At 32.0% G+C, this 27,071-nt stretch overlaps 2 protein-coding genes across 4 annotated transcripts in view; both read left to right on the forward strand.

Annotated features, from left to right (window-relative positions):
- Positions 1 to 4,999, forward strand: part of LOC118200693 (organic cation transporter protein-like) — an 88,216-nt gene extending 83,217 nt beyond the window's left edge. For all 3 annotated transcript variants that reach the window (XM_085813738.1, XM_035372651.2, XM_035372652.2), the window contains exons 11-12: positions 1,767 to 1,906; positions 4,287 to 4,999. In XM_085813738.1, coding sequence (XP_085669864.1) covers positions 1,767 to 1,906; positions 4,287 to 4,353 — 207 coding nt within the window. In that variant the 3' untranslated portion in view covers positions 4,354 to 4,999. The remainder of the gene's footprint in view (positions 1 to 1,766; positions 1,907 to 4,286) is intronic.
- A 7,724-nt stretch (positions 5,000 to 12,723) lies between these two features.
- LOC118200692 (organic cation transporter protein-like) overlaps positions 12,724 to 27,071 on the forward strand; it is a 43,754-nt gene continuing 29,406 nt past the window's right edge. The window contains exons 1-4 of the mRNA XM_035372650.2: positions 12,724 to 12,892; positions 20,381 to 20,589; positions 24,842 to 25,060; positions 25,143 to 25,246. Of these exons, the coding sequence (XP_035228541.1) occupies positions 20,398 to 20,589; positions 24,842 to 25,060; positions 25,143 to 25,246 (515 nt within the window). The 5' untranslated portion in view covers positions 12,724 to 12,892; positions 20,381 to 20,397. The remainder of the gene's footprint in view (positions 12,893 to 20,380; positions 20,590 to 24,841; positions 25,061 to 25,142; positions 25,247 to 27,071) is intronic.

A 27,071-nucleotide genomic window follows, 5' to 3' on the forward strand; every position in this document is an offset into this window, starting at 1 on the left:
GAGAAAACATCGCAGTTCTAAAACATCGTGATACAAAATATCGTCGTCCAAAATAAAGCGATTCAAAAATTTCGCAGTTTAAAAATATCGTCGTCGAAAAAATCGTGCTTTGAAATAAAGTATCTACAAATCATCGCATGACGATAACATCGCAGACATGCTTTTTTCAGGCTTTAATAATTGTAAAGGGATATTTCCATAATGATTTGAGCGCAAGATGGAAAGAAGAATAATCTTTACTTTCATATTTTTTATTAACTAATAAATTTTTGCTTAAAAAGGTAAGAAGGAAATTTAAGCATAGAAAATTAAGGCAACTTATAGATAGAAAATTAAGGCAACTTAATAGAATTTTAAACTGACATAGTTAACTAACAAAGGTCATTAATAGGTCATTTTTTTATAAAGTTTTTACTGGTAATTTTTCATTAAAAGTATAATCTAAAAATATTTAGAAAAAGGAAGCTGCGTAACTGCATGACCTTATCTATAAAAAATTGCTAATTATGAGATTATTTTCTTCATTTTTGTCAATCTAATAGTCTTATAATGAAAATTATTTCTTGTTCTGCTTCAGTTTATTTTTAAGTTTCCTTCTTACTTTTTCAGCAAAAAATTATTAGTTAATAGAAAACATGAAAGTAAAAATTATCTTTCTTTCCATCTCGCGCTCACAAATCATTATGGGAATATCCATTTACAATTATTAAATCCTGAGAAAAGCAGGTCTGCGATGTTATCGTCCTGCGATGATTGGTCGATACTTTATTTTTTACCGCGATATTTTCAACGACGATGTTTTTAAACTGCGAAGTTTTTGAACTGCTTTATTTTCGACGACGATATTTTGTATCACGATTTTTAGAACTGCGATGTTTTCTCTTTGCGATGTTTTCTCCCACGATGTTTTGTAGCACGACGTTTTCGACTTGCGTTGTTGTCTCCGCGACGATTTCGCCCGTGATGATTTTGCCGTGATATTATCGGCGGACACCTATGACATGAAGTATTTAAAACTCTCAAATTTACCAAAATTGTAAACTATAACAAACCGTAAGAATGCAGGTTAATTTATCGATAGTTTAATTGTTAATTATGGAAAAGTAGTTAAAGATTAACGAATCTAACTTTATGTATATGATAAGAAGTGTTTTAGAAAAATTATCATTTCACGAGTAAGGAAAGTTCAGAAAAATTTCGTGTTCCAGTGTATTAATAACATATAACTGATCAGTAGGCATAGCTGCTGATATTAAGTCAAATCGTTATCTAGACAACTGATGAGCCTTTTAAGTTGAGGTAAAGATAATTTTTGGCAATAAACATGTTAAACACTTTTACTGTAAAATCTTCATGCTAAGAAAATCCTTGTGTAACATATACATTAAATTTTAAGCTTCTTTAAGCTTATTTAAGTTTGTTACATTAAGCTTGTGTATTTGTTTAACACATTATTTCCCAGCAATTGTTCACTCGGAGTAATATTTTTTCAATTGAAAATACTTCTGTTTTTATATACCAGATTTTCTTTGTAAATTTTTAAAGTGAATGGAAAACGTTTTTCATTCTGATTAAGTGAAATGTATTTCTAAAAATTTTCATTATCCACCACATTTTTAATAAATTATGTTATGCTAGAATATTTTCTTAGAAATTATCTAGTAAAATTACGAATTAAGAGAATATTATTTAATTAACAGTTGTTATTTGTTAGAGGAGATTTCCTACTAATAGGAACACTACTAATCCAACTCTCATTCTTCCAGGCGGATGTCACCCATCCTGTTGTACCCCTTGCAGTTCCTGGAGGTCTGTCGATTATTAGCGGTTTGCTGCTACTTTTGCTCCCCGAAACGAAAGGTAGAAAAATTCCTGACACCTTGGAAGAGGGAGAAATATTTTCAAAGTAAGAATAATAAAATTTACACTAAAATTAACGGATAATATAGAATTATTGCTGTTACAACTTTACCACAAATAATTTAAGCTTATTATTCGAAATCTTAATCTCCACTTCATTTATAACTAGTTTTCTCAAACATTATTTTGGATCTTTATTTAGATGATATCAATAACTAAAAATGAACTAAAATTTCAAATTTTCATTTCCCCCCCCCCGCTGCTGATCTTCGTACAGTTTGGGGAAGAGGGAAAAGGTTTTTTTCTTGAAAATCAAGTCAGTTATGGTGGATAGTGAATATTGGACTAGTTCCCTTCCAGTAGTAATTGGTGACGAAATAAAAATTCCCATTTTATTACCTAAATGTGATATAAAAAGTAAGTATTCATAGGTTCTGAAAGCTGATGCAACCAATAAAATTCAAAAGATCACTCTTTTGATTCATCACATATTATGCAACTACTACATAGCATATTAAAAAATGGCTACAAATTTTATTCTTAGTCAGAGATCCCGTATCTCCTCTTTCAGTCACAAAGCTTTTGCATTAAATGGCAACGAATTTTTTTAAAATAGTGCCATTATTAGAGTTGGAATTTCTTCCCAAAGATAAACTCTAAATTTTTATATATTTCTTCTGATTAGTAAATGATCAGAATATTTTTGTTAACTAAATCTTTAGTAAGTTAACGTTTTCCAAGGTGCATTATAGGTAAAGATTGATATTACACCCTCAAGAAGGAGGGTAAATTAACGTCTGTACAATCAAACCTTAGACGATAATCGAACCTATACCCGTGGTTTCTGGCCAACATTCAGTCTCCATTAATCACAGTACTATTCAAGAGACAACATTTAATGACTCTCATAATTTATTACTATTTTTTATTATATTATCTCAAAATTATCTATGAACATTTTTTAACTAAAAAGACTCAAAATTTTGAAATTTTAATTTTGAATTTTATCAGCTCATCATTCACAGGCAAAGAGAATACTGCCGACATTTCAGTATGAAACATTATGCGATTTCCAGATTCATCAGTTAATTCAGCATAAAAAAGTCGTAGATAAATCAAACGCCACTTTGATAATATCTGTCTAAAAATTCAAGAACTGCATTCGAAGTTATTAATTATTATTGCTCGGAGAATGCAGATGAAAAAGCACATCTGCATGAAGCAAAAAGCAAAAGAATTTTTAATTCTATAATATTTTATAACTGAATAAGAATAAAAATGAGAATTTATTTTCAGTGCTTCCGTTTTAGTTTCAGTGTTAAGATGAAATATCAAATGTCCAAATTAAAAGATTTTAAACAATTAGGTGATTTTTGAGGCATTACCTCAATTATTACATTTTCGCACCTGAAATTAAGCGTTAATGTCATGTGTTTTTTTATTAATAAATGTTTATTATGTTCCAATTGAGCCTTCTAGAACAGAATTAATCTTAGGTTCTGTTATCGGATTTTAAAGAGATTAGAGAAGGAAAAGGATGTTATTTCTATGTTTAATTACCTCAATTTACTTGGCATATTTTTCCCTCCTGAAATTAAGCTGTAATGTCAGTGTTTTTTTTTTTTTTTTTAGTAATACAAGTTTTTTACGTCCCAATTCCGCCATCTAGAACAGAATAAACCTTAGGTTCTGTTATTGAATTTTAATGTGACTAGAGTATAGAGAAGGAAAAGAATGTTATTCCTATGTCTAATTACTCAATTTATTTAATACATTTTTTTTCTCCTGAAATTAAGGCCCACCAGCGGCCGAGCGGTAAAGTCGCTGAACACTGGTAGTTCGGTCCGAGGTTCGAATACCGCGAACGGGCTGGCTGCATGGGTGTTTTCGTGGTTTTCCCCATGTGTATACTAGCCAGTTGCCCTTAGAAAGTCCTCCAAGAAGGCATCCCTGCCCTTAGGTAGATAGCCCTACTGTGCTTTGCCATAATTAAATACACACCACCTCCTGAAATTAAGCTGTAATGCCATGTGTTGGTTTTAGTAATCAAGTTTTATAAGCAATACAAGTTAATGCAAGTTTTCTTATGTTCTAATTCAGCCATCTATAACAGAATTAACCTTCGATTCTGTTAGCGGATTTTAGAGCATAGACAAGGAAAAAGAGGTTATTTCTAAGTTTAATTACCCCAATTTACTTGGTATATTTTTCCCCTCCTGAAATTAATCATCCTTTAATGTCACGTCTTTTGTTTAGTAATACAAGTTTTTTACATCCCATTTCAACCAGCTAGAACAGAATTAACCTTAGATTCTCTTATCGAAGTTTAAAGCAAGTAGAGTATAGAGAACAAAAAGGAGGTTTTTTTATTTAAAGCTTTCTTTAAATGATTCCTTGTTTTTCATGTCTCTGTTTACTTTTTGCAGGAGAAGAAAACCATATAAAGTGTTCGACAAAGGATCCAACAATGGTATCAAAATGGAAGAGCGGTAGAAGATAGTTAGTTCACTAGACGAGCAGTTTGCTAGAATAAAAGATTATGACGGCGTACTATGGAAACGAGAGTAATGGGGTCATCATAGGAACTAATTATTTTAAACTGTAATTTAAAATAATTAGATTTGTAGCTCTTTTATGTCATTAATTATTTATATTAAAGTTGTTAGTATTAGATTCCAGTGACACGCAAGAATGATTTCGTCATCATTGCAGTAAAAGAAAGGAAACCAGGTCTTTACATTTGTTTTCTCAAATGGGATTCAGTCCAAGCATTTCACACAAACTCTAAGAAACTACATTTTAAGAAGTAGTTTTTCCTATTGTGTTGAATTATTCATGTGTTCTTTGAAGCACCTACAGATATTTAATATTTGCTTTATTTGTCCATTTGTTAAAAATGTGGCACACATGAAGCTGTAAACTAATGCATCTTTGGAATTATTTACTTTTTTATGCTTTGATGTGTTGTGCCTTTCACAGCATTATACTCGATATTTCATTTTTTATATAATTTTAAATGTGAATGTGAGAAGATTTCTTGAATAGATATAAGTATAGTTCAGAAGCCTTCATTAAATAATTAATTATTTATGTTACATGCTCGATGTCTAATGCAATAAAGATTTTTATTTTCTGTTTACTGGTTTTATTAATTTATTTAAGTAATTTTTATATTTTTGACTAACGAAAAAAAGAAATTTTTATTTAACCCTTTAAAAAGCATGAATTTTTATTTTTACTTATTTTAATTTTATCACTTTTAGCCTAAAGGGGCAATTTGCCCAGAAGGTCTATTAATTTTGTTTTGGCATTTTCTGTTGATTCATTATAAGCGGCGAATCCCTTTTTAAATTATTGCCACCAAATATTAGAGCCTTGTATTATATATAAAGAAATTAAATAATGAAGAATCTGTATAAATGCATGTATATTTCTCGCACTGTGATAAAACAACGGTACCTAGAGCCATCAAATTTTGAATAACGTACGTCTCCACCCGAATATGGGCATCTGGGAGCCCCGAATTTGAAATTTATTTTATTATCTATTTTATATTTTATAAAGTATTTATGAGTTTTTGATTAAGAAATTCAACGATTTCAAAGCCAGGAACGACAATAATTTACGGAAGAGAAACATTTTTATCTCCAGCGCGCGATGCTGTGTACCGAAAATTCTAAAGATATGCTCTTTTAAATATTTTGTGATATTGCTCTTGAATTAATTTTATGGTTTAAGTGCGAAGAACATGGCCTTTAATAAATAAAGGTAACGCACAAAACGTTTAACAAAACGCCCCTTCAGGCGAAATATAAAATCTGAAAGCCTTCAAATAGATTTTTATTTTTATTATTTATTTTTTTAAGTCAATAATACATTAGATTTAATACAGATACATGATACATGATATCGAATGAAATAGTTAAAAATACTAATAAAAATGAAACTAAGTATTTTTTGCCAATTTTTGAAAAAAATATTATTAACTTTAAAAACAAATATGATAAGCAAATGTGTAATAACAATTTCATGTAATATATATATATATATAAGCGGCTTAAGTGTTTGTCGCCGATAGTTTATTGGTTGCTTGCGTAACTGTAAATTGTTTTATTCCCCGTGCAGTGCAGCGCGTGACGTATATTATTAAGCTAAGCCGAAAAAATTAAAAATACTAGACCACGTGCATTTAACATTTAATAAATAAATTTAACATCTGTTTGTCGTCGATACACTACGCAATTAAAATTGGTTGCTTGTGCAGCTGTAAATTGTTTTATTCCCCGTGCAGTACACGTGCGATAAATATTATGAGAAAGCTAAGCCGGAAAAATTAAATACAAGATCACGTGCATTTAACATTTAATAAATAAATTTAACATCTGTTTGTCGCCGATAGTTTATTGGTTGCTTGCGCAACTGTAAATTGTTTTATTTCCCGTGCAGTGCAGCGTGTGACGAATATTATGAGAAAGCTAAGCCGGAAAAATTAAAAATACTATGCATTTAACATTTAATAAATAAATTTAACATAATAGAATTCGGAAATTTGCAACCGAAAAAAACCGGCAACTATGAAAAAACAAATAAGATAAAATAAATAAATATCTTTATTATGTGCGGCTTAAGTGTCTGTTTGTCGCCGATAGTTTATTAGTTGCTTGCGTAACTGTACTAGCCAATTGGGTGAAGTTGTCACAGCACAATTGGCCGTTTCAATTGAGACGTAGACAATTTCCTGTAAAACTTGCCTTTGCTATGACCATCAATAAGCCTCAACGCTTAAGCGAGTTGGCATTTTTTTACCTGAGCCTGCATTTGGACACGGTCAACTTTATTTTGCCTGTTCAAGAGTTCGTGAAAGAATGGACGTAGAGTTAAAAATAATGGATGGTCTTCTGCAAGGCGAGCTTAAAAATGATGGAAAGATCTACACAAGAAAGGTTGTGTACTAAGATATCTTTGACATGTGAATTAACATTTTATTATTTAAATCATCTTTATTTATTGAGCTAGCGGTGGCTCTTAAGAAATGTACCGCCAGTGGTTTCCTTCATTGCACTCTATTATAAGCAATTAAGCAAGTAGAAAGGAAAAACCCCGTGGGGCAGTAAGCAAAGGGGCCTCCTCGCCGCCGTTTCCCAGCTATTACAATCGTCTCCTCGCCGCCGTTTCCCAGCTATTACAATCGCCACGGCATCTCAAATACAGATATCTGTGTCTGTGGATCAGAAGGGTCACCAGACCATTACGTATTTGAATGTCCTTTGACGGATGCGCACCATCTTCCGCTACCTACAAATAATAGGAACGCCTATCACCGGTTCCTTATAACGCATAAAGGAGCGGTTAATTCAATCTCCAGCATCATGAATACCATCGCGGCATTGGGCACAGACCTTTGCCTACCGTGCTAAAATGACGCTATGGTGTACTGACGATAAGCTCTAAGACTAGTCCAGTGAATTTTACAATATCTGGGCTTCACCACAACTGTGTGTTTAAGCTCCCCTGCCCACAATCTAAAGTGGCAATACTAACAATTCGCAAATATGTGGCATCTCCTTAGAGAGATGTGTTATGCCTCCATAATGATACGTGTGTAATCCCTTCAACAGCATGTGAACAACATCTTCTTACGCAGTGTTAGTGAACGCTTGTGTGCCTCACTGTGCACACATTGCTGGGGCACTGCCCAATAATTAGTGCTACAACATCCTCGTGCCTTTTATCAGTGTTTTTATCTATGTTCTTAGCGATGCTACAATAATCAACGCCTTAGCAATCTAACCGCACTCTTCTTCTGCACACATGAGTATTCATGAACTCATCATTCATCATTCAAGATGTACTTGTATTTATATCCAACAGAACTGCCTTACACTAACATTGTGCTCCAGCTTTCATGTGACTTCATGTACTCCATTTATCTTTTTGTGCCTTAAGTGACTATGTGTATGTACCTGTTTTTTGTGCTCTCTGTTTATGCATTTTACGCATTGTGCTTTTTGTATTGTTGCCTATGCATTTTTATGTCTTTTTATGCGTATGTCTTATTATCCAAGTATTTTTAGTTTAACTACCTACTATCTGTAACACCACAGCTTGCCTCTTCAAACTGTAATACAATCCTACTAATGCCCTTGTAAGGCCATGTACTTCCCTTTGACAACCTCAATAATCTCCTGGTGCAGCCTCGTGTGGTTCCAGGAAGCTTTTGCCGTAGTTAGAGGAGGGTTTGGAACACATGCCTGTTTACCTCTGTTAGACACCAGGCGTTCCAGTCCTCCGTAACCTACCTACCTACCTACTTCGCCGCCTGCCCTGGGTAATTCAGTTTGAATTAGCAGACACCTCTGCACAAATCACATCAACTCACAATAGTGACCGTTACACCGTTAGTCGTATCACCACACTGAAACTTTCAGAACTATATACAATAAACAGTATGGATCCGATTGGTTACACTACGCAATTAAAATTTCCGTAGTTTTGATTTGATTAATTGACTAAATATGAATATCTTGCCAAATGGCAACTACGTGCATTTAAAGCACATATATATTTTCAATAATTTTTCGAATTATTGCAAATTATGAAATAATGTCGATGTCTCAAAGAATCCTGAATCTGCATTTTTTGTTGTTTTCATTTACATAATTTTCTGCGCCGTTTAAAAGAGCAGGTTTTTCTTAAATGCATGTAAAAGAATCGCCCCGCAGAAATCAATACTAAATTTTCCTCTAAACAGCTCATACTTTGAAAAATGTTTTTTTTTTTAGAAAAAATGATTTTATATATTTTTGGTTTTAGCATGATGTCGACGATATGTGTAATGGATAAGATTCGACTGAAGCTTTCTTTGTGAATAACTGGGATTTATCGCTGTACAGATGAGCTTTAATCAATATAAAAAAACTGAATGTATTTCAAAATTGTTAAGGTATCTTCTTATGTATTTTCGAGCAAACTAGAGAAACGAATTTAAAAGTTGAAAGAAATATTACAGGAAGTCATCTGTTGAGGAGAATAAGAAATTTACATACTTTAAAGTAGAAGTTATGCATTGTAATAATATTCCAATAAAAATTTTAATATTCACGTTTCTTAAACAAAATTAGTCTTGTATTTATAGTATTGGTTTAAATAACAGAGAATTTAAAATCTGAAAACGTTTTTCATTTATAGACATATAAACATTTCCAGATCATTTGGGATAACGCCATTTGGGCTAAAAATATTTAAAAACAGCATATCCTTAGAACTTCCGATAGACAGTCTCGCGAGCTGGAGATACAACTGTTTCATTCTCTAAAATGCTGCCTCTGCTCGCTTTGAAATTTGGGCGTTTTTTAATCAAAAATTTGTTAAATGTTTTAAAATATGAAACAAACAATAAAACAAATTCAAAATTCCAAAAACGAGAATATTGAATACTAAAAGAATTTTGTGATTTCACATCGCTAGAAATGTTTTTTGTTAATCAGCTCTCTACATTGTTTTATCCCCCTTGGAAAAACTATCAAAAGAATACTGTGACTTCACATCGTTTTGAAACAGATATACTTGTATTACTAAAATATTACATTTTTGTTGGTTTGACCTTCGAAATATATTTGTTAAGTTATAATCATATAGTTCTATAATATTAAAACAAAATATGTTTCTTATTTTTATGTGAAATAATGATTTATTTTATTTGCATTTATGTCAAATACGTACTTTTGTATCTGTTTGAAAATCAAAAATTGAAATAAAATATATCGTACTTAATATCTGGGACAGATTCTCTTGCGTATTACAAGCAATGTTCTACTAAATGGAACGAACTGTTTGTTCACCAGGTGAACAAATAATTTTCGCTTAGAAGTTATATCTTATAACTTCTTGTATCGAAGGTAAATGAAATTAAAATTGTGTTAATGCAGATACAAGATAGAAATTTAAATTTGTATTTAAATATACGAAAGGAAAATCAAAAATTATAATTTAATTTTTAGAATCAAATTGATCGAAACGTCATGACGGTTTTACAAGAACATCTTTTTGAATATTAATTCTGTCTTTCTAAAAGATCGTATTCATTACTTTTTAAATAAAAATTTTCTTTCAATTTACTATTTTCAAAATCTTTATTTTATCCGTCTTTACGTTCTTCTAGTGCTTCTTTTAATTGTACTTTAAAAGTGCTATTTCCATTAAGAAAATACAACTTTGATATTTTTATTGCTTTTATCTTTTCAATGATGAATTATAATTGATCTATTTTTCCTGTATCACATAGATGACAACGCTGTGCGGTAGAAAAATTACTTTTAAAATTCTTCACGAACTTAGCAGTCTGGAGTTCCAAATACTTATCAAATAAGAAAAATGGAAAAATCTCATACATTTAAAAACTCTAACATCCTTCAAGCATTTAGTTTTTCTGATTATCCCGATATAAAATTCCAAATACAGCTTCTCCAAGGTTGGCGACCATATACAATGTGCATTCTTACTTTATTTGTAAAGAAATTCGTCCCATAATAATTAACAAAATTTCACATTTATTACACATTCGCTTGACATTTATTTCAAATGGAAATGCTCAATACATTCACAGGGAAAACAAATTATCTTTTTACTTCCATGTATAAAGTAAAGGAATTATCATAATCATAAAAAACATTCAACGAAAATATCTGTTTTGACTTTTCTCGAATATACATCTGAATGATGATTTTGCGTACATATGTAAGTATGGCAGAATAAAGGAATCTTTTATTTTTTCAAAACGAATTGTAAAATAGATTTAAAATAAATTCAGAAGCGATTTTTGTGACATCTGTACGTGCGTACGCAAGTATGCATTTCGGTACTCACAAATGGTAGCCGTAGAAAGTAGAAATTTTGTTTATGGGACTGTCATAATCTGTAGTTTCCCACCTCCCTTTTTCGTTGCAATAGGCGGCACAAAACGTACGTATATATATATTGTAAAGATCGTGACTTGTAAGGATTGTGACTTGTAAAGATCGTGACTTGTAAAGATCATGACTTGTAAAGATCGTGACTTGTAAAGATCATGACTTGTAAAGATCGTGACTTGTAAAGATCATGACTTGTAAAGATCGTGAATTAAAGAGAACGTGAAATATAAATAATAGGTCATGAACTTGCATTTTACGGTGTGGCAACAAGAAGAGAATTCGGAAGATTTTTATATATATTTTGTTTGGAGAGTTTAAGATATTTTAGTATTTTAATAGTCGTAAGAGTTTTAACTGTAGTAATTAAGAGTATAAAATTTTAATAGTTAAGAGCTGCAGCATTTATTTTTTTTTTGGGTTCTGTTCTAAAATTCAAATAAAAGTATTTTGTTCATTCTGAAAATTTAGCTTTGTTCTTCCTACAAGGTTCAATATCCAATATATTGAAATAAGGAAAGGATTTTTACTTATATATATATATATATATATATATATATATATATATATAATACTGAATAAAAATACTGAGCTCACCGAGGCAAATAATAGGATTATTATTTGCCTCGGTGAGCTCAGTATTTTATTCTTATATGTTGGTGAATTGCTCGTTTTTTGCTTTAAAAGTGATTGAATCATGTGGTTCTTGTGTTCCGGTTAAGGTTTTTATGCCTTTAGTTAATCTGCATGAAATAGTTGTAGAATTATCGAGAGTTTAAAAGTTTAAGTGGCGCTAGGCCTAATGAGGCGGCCATTTGTTTGCATTTGAAACTCTTAGTATAATAGAGAATTAAGCTATTTGGTGCACCAACTTCAGTATCTGTTTGCGCAATGGGACCGAAAGTCAACTTTAAATTTCGGGCATCGATAATTTTGTCTTCTTGCCCGTTGGCCGAATTGATTGTTTTGGGGTGAAAACTTTAATTTTAATTATAAAAAAAATTATTAAACTCCTTTTAAATGTATTTGGTATTTTAAATTTATCTGTATCTTATAATTTTTAATGAAGATGTTTTGTGTGTTTGCTTATTTTACCCTTGTCGCAAAATGAGAACTGAATTGATTTAGTGAGAAATTATATCTTTTATTAAATTCAAGAAAATAAATTTAAATGAAGTGTAGCGAAGATTTGTGCATTTTAATAGGTCAAGTAAAGTGAAGTCAAGAAAGTCAAGTGGTGTCCATATCAAGTGGTGTGGAGTTTTTCTACAATATCGTCAGAGAAAGCTAGGCATGATGTTTTTAAAGAAAAATCCAAGTTAAGGTTTCTGAAGAAAATGCTCCCCAGTTATTACATCACCAAAACAGAGAGAGGCATTGGCTCTAAAGCTGTAATGTACTTAGTCGTTTGAAATCAGCTTTCAACGCAAGATGAATTTTTCCAAAATCGGAAACCCAAATTAGAAGGCATTTCTTGTTTGCACTTGTAAAACTCAGCTTTTCTTTTTAGCTTCCTGCAGTAAAAATTCTAGAGTTCATGTTATAATTAATACGCACCAAGCATACCAAGAACTAATCAATGATATTTTCCTTTATTCATAATTAGAAAATTTATTAAAATATGGGCTTCCAAATTATGTTGAAATTTAAGTCGCTCTTTATTTGGACAATGTATACTTGCAGTTGTAATGCAACTTTAATTCAAGTTATTCTCATCCCACATATTTTCATATAATATGTGGGCATTACATTAAGCAACGTAAATTTATTCGATGACAATAATTTTTAAATCTCCTAATTTGCTGTGTCATGATCTTTAATTCGAAAAATTATGACTGTGCATTGTTTTGAATTTACGTTATTACTTTTGTGACTGTGCATTATTTTAAGTTTTTCACTACTACATTAATGCTTGTTTTAAATATATACTTGGGATGATGAATGTGATTTTTTGAAAAACGAAAGTGTCAGAAGCAAATATGTTTTTTCGTGGCATGTGTAGGGAAATATGTAGCAGCAATATATTTCAAAAAACTTAATTTAGAAAATTATAACATAAATTACATCTGATTTTAGCAGAGGCTCAAAATTCCTGTTTCCAACATCAAGATCTTCATTAAAAGGTAAATATTTCGATTTTTCGATTCTGTAAGAAACACCTACAAATAATTCATCAACCTTCGCTCACTGGAGATTCGTATTTAAAGTGTCCGCTTAAGAATTAAGTTTCCGACGGTAAAATCTCTTGCTCTCAAACTAACAAATAATTTATTCTTATTTGGAAGCTACTACTTCTGCACAATTCTCATTGAAATAATCTGTATAATCTGACTGTAAGCTTTACCGTAAAACATTTCTCGGTAATAAACTGTAAGATTTTGAACAAAGATACGATTACCAGAATTGTACAACTAGATTTGCTGCATTTTCATTTTTCATTCTAATCTTTCATCTAAATCTGTATTTTTTGTTGTTGATTGTTTTGTTTCATGCATTTATACAATTTTCTGTTGTATTCATGGATTATTTGGTATTTTTCTTAGTTTTATTAAGTTTTATTTGTACTGTTTCTCAGTAGAAATTCTGTTTATTCCAGTCTGTTATGAGGTGTAACATCTCGTTTTTCATTGGTACATTTTCATAAGATCATGTTACGCTGGAATTATTGAATCTCTCCTTGGATTTTTTTTTTTTTTTGAATTGAAATAATGATCTCTCCTTCTTTCGATACTAGATTTCCTCCTCGAGTACTTAACTTTGAGGTAACAGAAGTAATCGGCCTAATTACACGCTAAGTTCAATGCGGAAGTAACACCCCAAATCAAGCTATGGACTTGCACATTATGTAACAAATGCGTAATGCTTGAGCAATTTTTAAAAATTAAAGGAATTAAAACATAGCGAACTAGGAACCTTGAACCGTTTTCTGATGGATAATTGATATTTTTTTAAGGGGTGTTGGAACCCCAAAATCTTCAAAAAATTGTGATTTCGGATTTTTGCATTTTCAAATTTCCTACACTTTTATCTTTCTAAAAATACCATTCTTTAATCTATATGAAAATTAGAACTGTAAAAAATCTAGTTTTAATATGTCATCGACTGCTTTGATCAATGAGGATTTTTACATAAAAACGCGTTTTTCTCCAAACGTGATTTTTTTATACTCGATGTACCTTTTCTCAGGAACTACTACTTACAGGTATCTAAAATTTTTATGGCTTATTTGTTAGGTTTCCTGATATTTACTGAAATGAGCTTTTTGTGATAAACTTATAAAAAATTTTAAAAAGTTTTTTGTGTGAGAAAAGTGCTAAATTTTACTATGCCTAACAAAATATTCTGTAAATTACTCTAAAATTCAAAATGTTTCAAAAGCTCATTTCAGTATAATCAGATAGGTATACTTTAATTACACAAAAAATTTCAAGCATGTATCTACAGCAGATTTTGAGGAAAGGTACATCGAAAATGCCCAATTTAACATTGTCGGTATAGGGGTTTCTGATACCCCTTAGTATTCCTTCTTGTGCTTCAGACTTTGAGAATTTGAAATTTCGGTAATTGGTCAATGGCATGTACACCTGAAAGTTCTACTACTTTATTTCAGTGCATGTGTTGCTGCATCTGTGTTGTTAGCATATGTGTTGTTATCTATGATATGATGTTTTCGTAGGGATTTCAGTTGTGAGAGATTTAATACAATCTAGATTCCTCAGTGATGTTAATAAAATTCAGGACCAAACCACCGTTATAAGCCCTTCTGGACTCATTTGAGTGAAACGCTGTATAATCACTGTATAATATAATTAATCACTTCAAAATACAATTGCTTATGATATCATTGTCAGTGTTTACAATGATATTTTGAATTCTTCTATGCCCTCAGTTTAGGGTTTGAAATCATTATGCCTTAGTATATAACTTGTAAGCTTTATACCGAATCAGAGACTCTAATACATATTTCCAAGCAAGATATACGAAAACATCTTATAAATCATGAGATCTTGATAAGAGCTTAGTTTTCAGGTATTCTTTTGAGAGAATAATGATAGAGACAAAACTAGTTACGTCTGCCGAGTCCTTGCTTTGAAATGAACTGATAATTCATGATATACCATTATTTATGTTCTTCACTTAAGTTCTTGTTTTTGCTCACTATACAGTCCAAAAATTGTAAATGGAGACAACTGGCATATTCTAACGGTGATACTACATATAATACTGTTTTCAGCATATTTTTATAGTGATTGACTCCAATGAAAGCTAAAAATAAACAATAATGTTTTATGTTTGGTATGGTGATGTGGCTTAGCAGAAATCTCCATAAATCGATGATTCAATGAAACACGTTTGAGCTACATGAAGGCAAGTTCATTCAGTACAAAAACGCTTGCTGTAAATTTGTGATGATGTCAGAGGTCATGTGAGCATACGTAACTATGACGTCACGAAAAAATCACGCGATCTCTGACGTCATTTGTGATTTTTTGCTACTTTAGTTGAAAGCTTTCTGACAACACTGATGGTGTGGCGAGCTATTGGGTATAATTGTCGTTTCCATATAATGCAGATTGGGGATAACCTCAACAGTGATCCCTACATAAGGGAAGTTGTGAAGCTAGAGGTCTTCCCCATTCTTTGACGCATACTGGGCGCTGTATTCCTACAAGATAATGCCCGAACACATGTTTCTCATACTGCGCAAGCTTGCTTTAGGGCACAGCAGATTTCGCTTCTTCCATGCCCTGCTTATTTCACGGATATGTCTCCCATTAAGCATGTCTAGTATTTCATTGGTCAGCTCGCTTGGACAGCTGGTGGTGCACACGCTAAGACTGAACCTTGGTGTCAAGTCGAAGCCATATGGAATGCCGTTCGACAGGATTACATTTAGAACCTGTATTGATTCAATGCCTCGACGTATACAGGCTCTCATTGCTCAGCGTGGCGAACATACAAAGTACTGATTTCCGACATTCGCTTTGTTTTTTGGTCTTGCAAATTCGACTGTTTATTTGTACCACTATATGTGGAATCAATTTCATTTACTTCCGACAATTCCTTCATGGTGCTGCATTTTTCACAAAGACATGTGTATTTTATAATTATCTTACAGCAGTGTTTAATCCGATATAATCTAAAACTAAAAAAGTATGAAAAACACATAAAAGAGTATCAAAATAAACTGGAATAACGTTTTTCAAATAAAAACGTCTCATAGCATCTTATTTTGCCTAGTAGTGGTAGAGTAGGTACTAGACGTGGATGACTGGAAAGGAAAATGCTGTTCTCTGGGAAATTTCACACCTCTCAGTATTGAAGGCCGAGAGTACTTGGTGTCGTTTGAGTTGTCATATTGATGCTGTTATGAGTTGCATCCCATAAATATACCTAGAGCAGATGGTATGGTCACCCCCTTTTTGTCATCATAGATGAACTTGTAATCTAGAATATCAGAATGGAGGTGCTGCTAACACTCTCGAGACGCTTAAGACGGGTCGATTCCGATTTCGCTAGTACAATATATATCAAGTCTCGCCGTGTCCCTTTGTTGGATGTCCCCCTTTTTAAGGATAAATAAACAATGAACAGTAACAGTGATAAATGAATGACTAAATTAACTGCACGAATAATTGTTTAAATGCAAGAAATATGGGTAAGGAAAAGGAGGAGTCATTAATGGAGTTCTTATTTATAATTAGTAGGTTTCAGTTCGAATGCTATGATTTTTGCATCGTAAGGGATTCTGCAGCAAGATAGAAAGCTTTGGAACAAATTCCAATGAATTCGTGAATTTGATGTTCAGCAAAGCTTATTCATCCAAATTTGTTTTATTAATTAAGAAACTAAGCAGTTTAAAAACAATAAACTCAGATTCATTTCAGTTATTAATTACTAATTGCATCCATGAAATTACATTAGTTTGATTTACTAAAATCATCTATCATCTACATATATACATAGTATAAAGAAAAGTTTTAATTTGTTTGCATGTCTGTAATTCATCCAGACTTACAGTTTTATTCCAATCTTGATGAAATTTTGCATACTTGACCATCAAAACAAGAGGAAGGCCACTGTCTATATAAGATTTAAATAAACCACACTGAGTTCACACTCAAAGCGTTTATATTAGAACTTTGTGCTCGTGACATCCATAGCAGGTTCACGTCGCTGTTGTTGCATTCCCGCTATCAGTGGAAGTCATACATACCAAAGAAAGAATTTATAACTGTTTTTTTTTTTTACCAAAATAAATAAATAAATATTGATATTTCTTCCCCATCTTAGATTCACTTGCTGTTGTTGCGTTCCCGCTATCAGTTCTAACTGAAACCGTTAGATGGCGCAGTGTTAGTTTTCTTTTTAGAATCGCTGGGATCGTGAAAATTGATTTGAAATGGGTAAATTTAAATTAATCGTTAGTCGCAATCCCTTTAATTTAATATATTGCATTTTCTGTTTAGTACGGTTATAAAATCGTAATACTATCTAATTTGAGCTGTAAATTACATACTTTACGTATTGGAAAATACCAAAGCGCATCACGATAGATGTCTCATTGCGATCCCAGAATATTCAATGGAGCTATTTCAGCAAGTTATATCAGACTCAAAATACGCCGCAAAGTACTTTACGTCTTACAACACATAGACGTGCCAAGAATTAGGTCGGCGCCGCTGTGCATAAAAACACTTTTCCAGTATTTAGTCCAGTCATCGAAGATTCAGAAAGGGTATTTTCAGGAAAAAAAATTATACAATTTTTTTCTCACCGGTTCTATGTATTTTTTTGGGGTGCTGAATACAAATTTTACGTTTGCCACCTCGCCAGAGGCCGGCTTTAAGGCGAAAATCTCAAACCTTTGCAATCTTTTTTCAGTTTTTTGCTCATAACTCAAAAATTGACCATTTTTCGAAGATGACCATTCTGGTGCAAAATTACAGTGCACAAAATTTCCTACAAAATGCGTATATTAAACCTAAAATTCCGACATTCTAAGATCTAAGCACTGTGATAAAAGGAAATTTGTCAAAGTTATCCTATTCATTGCTAGCAATCTGACGGTTAGGCCGCCTTTCTACATTTTACTTTAATCTGTAGTTTCTTGGATATAATTATTTTCATTCACTTGCTTCATTATCTCTAAGATGCCCTTGTTGCAGTAATAGTCCGTGAACAGTCTATTCACAGGATATGTGATGTAGTCGGAAGGAAAGAACTGCTGTCGAAGGTGCTCTGTCAGAGGGCAGGAGAGCAGGTAATGAAGTGCGTCCGCGTCTTCCCCGCGAAAACCGCAAGAACAGTTGACGTCCCGTCTGAGGAAACGTCTGTAATACGCTGGGAATTTCCCGTGGTTGGTACAGGCTTGGAGGAAGAGTCGGTTGCATTTCAGCCTCTTGAGAGAAGGTATTGGGAAGAGTGCCATTAACTCAGTTTGGCGGAACAGGTTAAGTAAAGTGACCATATATGCCTCAGTATCAACGTTATGTATCAGACACTAATTATTTTATGAATGCCTGGTATACCTAGGTCACATTAACGGAATTAACGAACATTAGTGAGGTGCATGATCGGCGGACCAGCTAGTTTAAGGGAAATTGCGCTGATACTCTCCATGCTACATCTGCAAATGGTAAATGAAATTTGAATGTTGTGAGCGAAATAGTGTTACAGTATGCTAATTCTGTACTTATTGTCGAACGTGAATGATGTACCATATCAGTGGACATTTATTAGCTCGGATGCTTGTACCAAACTACAGGCCACAATTTGTTATGTGGGGCAAACAGGAAAGTACTCATGAAGGAAACGAAATGTACATTGCGTGACACGAAATTTAATTTATAAAGAAAATGTTTTTAGACCAAAGTAATTAAAGGTTTTCAGTTGATATAAAATGCTATGTCACGCGCGTTTTCGACATGTCCGAGGATTATCTTTATCTGGAAAAGAAAGAATGGAGTTTTAGAGGACTCTTACTTACCAAAAAAAAAGTTTGAGCAATGGAGCCCCATGAAAAAAAGATGTAAAGTATAGAATGTCCTAGAATGAATTATTGTATGAAATTTATGCGCGCAATAAGACTCAAGATTTCATTTTTGCTTTTCCTTTAGATGGACCATACTGGTCATCCGTGGTTGATCTTTTTTTAGATTCCCTTGTTGTTTGGGTCTTGCGTTGATGAAGTTGGGAGTTTAAAAGTTGGGCATCAATTTCAATGGAACAATTCCGACGAGTCCAGTTCTTCCTGCTGAAGGTATAAGAGGGCGAAAGTTTAGGATTATTGCTGTCAAAAATCGAAATTATTATATTTAAAAAAAAAAAACAAAACTCTAATCTTGCCGCTCTTTTTCAAAATGACTTATGGCTATAAAAGCTGTGCTATTTGTTAGATATTTTTGAAACATTAAACTAACTCGATTCATCTGTAAAAGCAAAAAATAGAATAAATTTACTTGGGATGATAAAATGTAAGATATTATTAAAAATATCAAGATGGGAAACTATGATAGAAAACGATTTATTCGAAATGATTCGACTATCGATATTTATTATTATTCATTAAATTATTTCGAATATCGACAATTTTATAATTGGAGAAAATAATTGCAAAAATTATTATAAATTACTGTAAAATACTAAACACAGTTTTGCAAATCATATATATCAAACATGCATTTTAAAAAATTCTTTTTGATTTAAAAAACATTTTTGATTGCCATTAACGAGATTAATCACGTGTCATATAAAGCCCAATCGAAATTTTGTGTAACTATTGAGTGATTCAAAACTTGAGAGTTTCCTCAAAAATACTTCTGTGAATTCTGAATCGGAGTTAGAACTGAATTGCTGACAATTTGTGAAATGACATTAAATAATCTTCTGCCATACAACACCATAGGCAGATGTGAAACGAATTGTTCAGTTTTAATGATTATTAAATCCAATTATCGTTCAGTGCTGAAGTAATTTATGGGAAAATATTTACTTTTATATCTTTATTTTATATTTAATAATTGGGTACGAGGAAATAATCTCGATGATAAAAAGGGATCATGAAGGAAAAAAGCTTAAGAACTTTCCAGAACAGTGTAGAATCTTTAAAGCAAAATTTAAGCGCTCTATCAGTTTTCACGAAAATTTCCAAAACGATGAAGAAATCAGCCAAAGTGGATGGGGATTTCCCGAAAACTCATTTTCAGAAAAAGACATACTGGACATATTAAGAAAGCAAATACCACTTCTTACTAGAACCGACACTGCAAATCAGATTAGTCTCCTTCCTATTATATTTCACTCTGTGCAACATGATTTGTTTTACACATCAAAGTTCATTTAATGGCAGACTTAATTCATAAATTTAGCACATTAAAAAGCTAAATGGCAAATTTAGATATTAATTCTCTCTAAATGGCATTTTAAAGCAACTCTGCAAAAGAAAAAAAATTTAAATTTAAAACACTTGAGGACTAAAATAACTGCATGTAATAACACAAAATTGTAATAATACCTCATGTTGGTGAATATCGTAATGCACTTGGTACTTAGAATTTATCTGTTTTATCTTACAAGTCTCTAACAGTAACTCGTTACAATTATAACAGAAAGAAAAGTTTGAAGGATGGACGTTCCGGAGCTGAAGGAGAGCATCTTCGAACCAAAGCATTTCACTGATATCATTGGAGGACATGGGCCTTGGCAACTCGGCATCTTTACTTTCTTCTTTTTTGCTGCCGCACCCCACTGCATGCACAACCTTATCATGGCATTCTTTGCCCCCAACGTACAGCATTGGTGTGCAAGATCTCCAGAGGTAAATAAACGCCAGTTGCTTCAAAGTACTATGTAAAAAACGTGTAATGTTGAAGTCCCTTTAGTCTAACCTAAACACTAGCCTCGTCTTCTACATTGCCAGATGAATTATTGACGGTCTTTATCTTTTATTATCAAAACACTGAATAAATTCAATAGTCAACTGATGAAAACAAGTCTATATTTTCAGTATTTAGGTAATTATCTGTGCAATTAGACAAGTAGCATGAATAATTCTTCAGCAGATTAATGTGAAACAATTAAAGGTTTTACTTGAATTTCATTTCGAAATTACAGAATTAAACTAATTAACGAAATTAATTTCCGCAAGACATGCACATTAATTCCTAATTTAAACACTTTAAATTTTAAATCACTTTTTCTGCTCCACTTATTTATAGAAGAAAAACACATAAAATACAAAGCTGTTGCAGCTTTACGGAAAGCATTAAACATATTATACAAGTTAAAGGAATACATTATGCTTTTAAACAGAAATAGTTTTTAGTTCTGTGTTATAACAAAATCGAGAATTTAGGTTTATTCCTTTCAAAACAATAGAAACTCTAGAAGCAACATCTATTGAGTAATAATATTTTATGCAAATATTCGTTCAAAATATTTAGCTGAATTGAAAAAAATATAGCTTTTGCAATTACAACAATGAACCATGACAACAAATTTAGTGAATATGGATCAATTTATATATACTATTTACCACGAATTAAATTAATTCGAAAATTTCTTTGTATACCATAAAAGCGGCAGAAAGGAAAGTTTGCATTCACTTTTTTAAAACTTTAGTAAATATATTGAACTTGGGATTTAATATCAAATTTTACAATTGATAAAAATGACGAGCACATCCATAAGTAAGTCCAAATGCTTATACAAATTCGATACAATTTTAGCCATATTATTTTCGAAGTTCCAGTTACTGCAGACAAATCGGTTCATAACTTCAAGCAAAAATAAATAGGTATAGTTAGGCAGGAAATTATGATTTCAAGGTGGAAGTTTAGTACAATGTATTCATCCATCACCACCGACAGAACAAGGCCTTGGCATTAGAATCATGACGTCTCTAATAGATTTCTAATAAATTCATATAAAAATTTTAGATTACTTTTAAATAATTCACATTTTGTTGCAATACATCTACTTGATAAACTAGTCTATAGCATAACAACATACATGATTGGAAAAAACCATTTTCATTGAATCAGCTTGATATTTAAAAATTATTTATTTGAAACTTTCACAGCGGTTTTTCGTCATAATAAGTAGTAACTATACTTAATAAATGTATTTTGAACTTTGAATGCTAATCATCACAATAAATCAATCATGAATAATACCTGATCATACACTAAAAAAAGTACCGCAAAATTACATTCAGAAATTTCATTCACAATTTGTATTGCTTACAGATTTAAACATTTATATGCGTCGACAAATATAATATAGAGTAGCAAAAAAAAAAAAAAAAAAAAAAAAAAAAAAAAAAAATTGTGATGAATAACGAATACTTCTTTTTTTACAAATAAGATTTAAAAGTTTTTCTATAATGAATGCTACAGTTTTCTGCTTATTACTATCATCGCTATTAACAGTTTTGAATATAGCTGTTTTTATAACACTGAAAAACAAATTTTAGTTATGTGGCTATAATAAGGAGTCCAAATTTTATAAAACTATTTCCATCATTTATTTCTTCCGAATAATTGCGTGTATATTATTTTTAATTCTGCGTTGCCAATAAGAACACCCCACTTTAGATTTTATATTACTGTTGTCTTATTTGTTTTATGTTTTATGTTACAATATCATAGAAGTTTCCGTAATCGGTGCAGAGCGATATCAATTATAAAAAAAATAGGAATTAATCTTCTTTGAAAATAATTGTGAAAGTATTAGGAAGTTTCTCAGGTTTTATGCTCAGTAGAAATTGAAAATGTGTCGAAAATTTTCTTTCATAAATTGTTTTAGTGGTAAAACTTTCAAAAAGTGCAAACTTCAAATTATTTCTATCAGTTCTGTCTCTACTCTTATCAGTACATTCTCTGAAGATTTACTTCACAAATATTTTGAGAGATTAAACAATTGTAAAGGTGTTAGCCTCCTTTCCGTTAATTAACCAGTTATTGTATGTTTTATCTCTTTGCTGTTACTTCTTCCTTCCGTTTCCACTCCAGAATTCAAATTAAGTCGCGTATTCATTGTGAAGATTTTCGATTGTAAGAGAGTGTATTCCGCCTCTCGAGGCCATGTTATAAGTTGCTAGATCAGATGAGACCTATATAATTGCCAATATTGAATTGCCATGCCGGTTAGATAAGTGAGCCAACTTCACGTTAAATTGATTTGTGTAGCTTTGGCTACTAGCTTATTAAAGTTTAACTTACATTTGAAACTGACTGTTACTTTAAGTTATCTCGTCATAATTGCTGGCAGAGCTTGTAAGACCTTCCGTTCTTTTTAGTTTAAAAAAAAGGTTTTTTACACCCTTCTTAAGTTTCAATTGTTATTTTAGACTCAGCAATAATTCGCTTGACCCCTACCAAGAGTTTGGCCACTACTAAATGACTTCAAAATATCTCAAACGTTGTAAAGCATTCTTCGAAAGACTTGGGCTTACCACATTTATTCTTATAAAGGTACCTTTTCTCTCATTTAAATTTCCCTTTACTCTCTGAACATATGATTCAAGGAAATATTTTTCAGAAATTAAGAAGGAATACATATTCAGTATCTACTACCACTATAAATTCACAAGAAAATCTTAAAAATAGATTGTGTAAAATGAAAATGCAATTTTCTTTCAATGCCTTAGGTTTCCATTCAGAAATAAATTTACGGAACTGGAAAATGCTTTTGGCTGAATTCAAGTATTTATACTTATTATCCTGATAGTTTGAAAAGCTTGTAAGTACTCGGGAAAAATGCTCGAGTTCTTTCTCATTAATTAAAATGTTACACTTTAATTAATATGTCAGCAAGTTTCATTATAAATTTAATTAAGTGTTTTGCATTGATGCCTAATTGCAGTGTTATTTGTTAGCACATATAAATTTCAGATTTTACTGAATTTAAAAAATATACAAGTTTAATAATATCAAGTATGAAATGAGCCCTAATATTTAGACTATCGAGAGCTGCATAAGTTTTTTAAATTGCAAGAATTAGGGTGTTCATTGTAGTATCTTTTTCAATTAAAAATTTATAAAGGGTAAAAATCTGATGTTTTTATAAAAAATATCTTACATATTTTAGAATGTTTTAAATTCTGCCGGTGAATGTTACGTTTTAGAACCATTCATAATTTGTGTTGCTTGAAATGATGTCAATAATAAAAAGAGGACTTTATTGTCTTTGAAAAACATAATTGTACATTAAATCGCACATAAAATATGTACACAATTGGACATAAAATAATTAACATAATGTAATTTTAAATGTACATAAAATTATATATTATTGTACATATAACTAATCCCATTTTTTGTGCATAAAATAAAATTTTGGAGAGGAAAACAAACCTATTTTTTCATTATTTGGGTAATTATCTGTGCGATTAGGTAAACAACAAGTAATATAAACCATTCTTTAGCAGATTATCGTAAGCAGTAAATAAAACACTTCTCAGTCCTTTATAAATATTCATGCGCTATACAAAATATCACTCTATAACTACAAGTACGCGGTACCTCAAGGTATGTTTGTTATGTCTACTACAAAATAGAATAGTAGTCCTGCTAGTTCTCCTGCTAGTGGCTAAAATTATAGTTCTCCTGCTAGTGGCTCCACTCGCAGCAGAAAAAAGGCCTTGTTCTTCCGGTGGTGACAACTCATCCTAGTACAAAAATGCGTCACATTCAAAATAACATTGAGTGCCTGACACGCAAAGAAATGTTTTGCACTACACAGACTCCAATACATGTGCTTAATATATTAGAATTGTTTTGTTGAAAGGCAACTAGTCGGTATTAATACCATACCCTAAGGTAAAACGTAGTAAATATAGCTTTTTATAATGCAAAACTGCAAGCGATAAACAAGAAATTAAATTCATGCATATTTTTAAAAACATTCGCTGCCCTTATAACACAGATATAATTTTCAGAAGGGCATTTTAAGGAGAAAAACTGCTTCTTATATTTAAGCCCATATGGAATATTAGATGCATTCTCATTTGAAAAATTGCCAGAAGCGATAATAATAGAAAATGTTTTATTCATTCTTATTGTTCGAAGGCACTCGCTGCGAATGTGTCCATTGAGCAATGGAAGAACGAAAGTTTGCCTATGGAAAACACCTATGGAGGTGGTATGGAATACAGCAAATGCACCGTGTACAATGTCACTTATGCAAACGGTTCTGTTAATTATCCTCTGCATCTACAAGAAGATACAATAAAATGCAATTACTGGGAATACGATCTTTCATTTTACACGTCAACGATGGTAGACGAGGTAAGATTTAAGACTGCATTACTATGTGATATGCTTGAAGTATAATCTTATTTCTGAAGCATAAATACCTTTCTGTTTACAGTGGAACCTTGTTTGTGATCGTGAGTGGCTGATATCCATTGCTAAGACGGTTTATATGGTAGGTTTCTTATTATCATCCACTCTCAGTGGGCAGATCTCAGACAGGTAAGCAACAACAGAATTATCACAACTTTACACCCATTACTTGTGATATTATCAGGTTCAGTATTCCTCCTTACTTGCTTGGGGAACATGAAATGACCTGACTCGGAACAGGGAGCTTACTAAAGCTATGTTCAATAAATGTGGGAAGTAGACAAGATACACAGGAAGGGTATACGAAACCCTTTATTTTTCTCTCTTTACAATGATTTCCGGACTTCGGAATACAGAGACCAACCACTTGTGGTCTGAACGTAAGAATATAAAAATATTAACTAAATTCTAACTAAACTAACTTTGGATTAATAAACAGGTGGCTACTTGAAGATTGGCCGTATATTAACAGAAAGGCCGTATGTAGTACAGAGAACTGTTAACACTACGATACGTTTAAAATTATCAAGAGGATTAAACCTCTGGCCTTGAAGGCAACCAGCAACCGAGTGAAACTGCTAAGGCAAGCGGCCTGCTTCTACTAACTCCTTCCTCTCTCTCTTGCTTGGCAAAAGCCACAACTTAAGCACTTGGCGTTCGCAAGACAAATTTGTATAAATAAGTTAAAGCTTTTAATTCTGGCCGGAAGTAGAAAATAAGAAGTGATAGTAAAGATTTAAAATAAAATAAACGTTAGTAAAACTTAAGATCCTTACAATATTTCCATAATTTCTTGGCTTTTATACAAGTACTTTGATTCATACGATGTGTGCAATTAATAGTCTTTTAATCCTACTACCTTAGAAAAATTTATACATGTAATATTTTTGTTGGTATGTCGATAGAACTTAGTAGAAAGTCGGTTAGTTAGCTAGGGAATATGAAACCAATTCACCTTTTATCCATGGTCGAAATAACTTTGTAGGTGATAACTGTAATGGATTATTGAGTAAATGGAATGATTGACTTGCAGACAGCTGTGGCCAAATTCAACGTAATTTTGTAAAGCAGTTCTGGAGACACAATATTTGCTTCACGTATGACTGTAGGTGCAGTAAGCATGCCGCAATTTGTATATGCAGCTCACATTTTAGATAGTAGAAACAGCGGCAAGAGATTATTCATGCAGCAGCAGATGAAAATGTGAAGCATATTAAGTAGTTGGAGTTATTTATAATCTCGGTTTCTTTGTTTGAGTTCTCGGCAGATATCATTTTACAGCAATGCAGAAAATTGCAGGGAAAGAGGGACGTCTATAACGGATTATAAATGCGCAAGAAGGGTGTTGTATTAGTCTTTAAAGGACTATTACCAATTAATTTCAAATAAGTTTAATTTGTAATAAATTTTCGTCATATTTTGATACCTTACATAATTACTATGCATACATAATCTTACATAATTTTATATCTCCTATGTGCGGCCAGAAGCAACTCTTTGATTCAGTTATTCAAAGCATTTAAGACATTACGAACATAGAAATATTTTTAGCCCTTGACTCTGTAAGCTGCATAAATCATTCATTTTAGAACAATGAAACGTAATGTTGACATACATGAGCACAACAATTACAGATGCAATTATCTGGTTACAGCCGAAAACATCGCAGACGAAAATGTGGCGGAGAAAACAACGCAAAGCGAAAACGTCGTGGTACAAAACGTTGTGGGAGAGAAGAAAGTAAAGAGAAAGCGTCGCAATTCTAAAACATCGTGATACAAAATGTCGTTGTCGAAAATAAAGCGGTTCAAAAACTTCGCAGTTTAAAAACATCATCACTGAAAATATCGTGGTAAAACGTACCTACAAATTATAGCATGACGACAACAATCCACACATGCATTTTTCAGGTTTTAAAAGTTGTAAATGCATTTTCGCATAATGATTTAGAAGC

The sequence above is a fragment of the Stegodyphus dumicola genome, chromosome 1 (genome assembly GCF_044657685.1).
Source record: "Stegodyphus dumicola isolate Sdum_Otavi_A_Nest chromosome 1, ASM4465768v1".
Lineage (NCBI taxonomy): Eukaryota > Metazoa > Arthropoda > Arachnida > Araneae > Eresidae > Stegodyphus > Stegodyphus dumicola.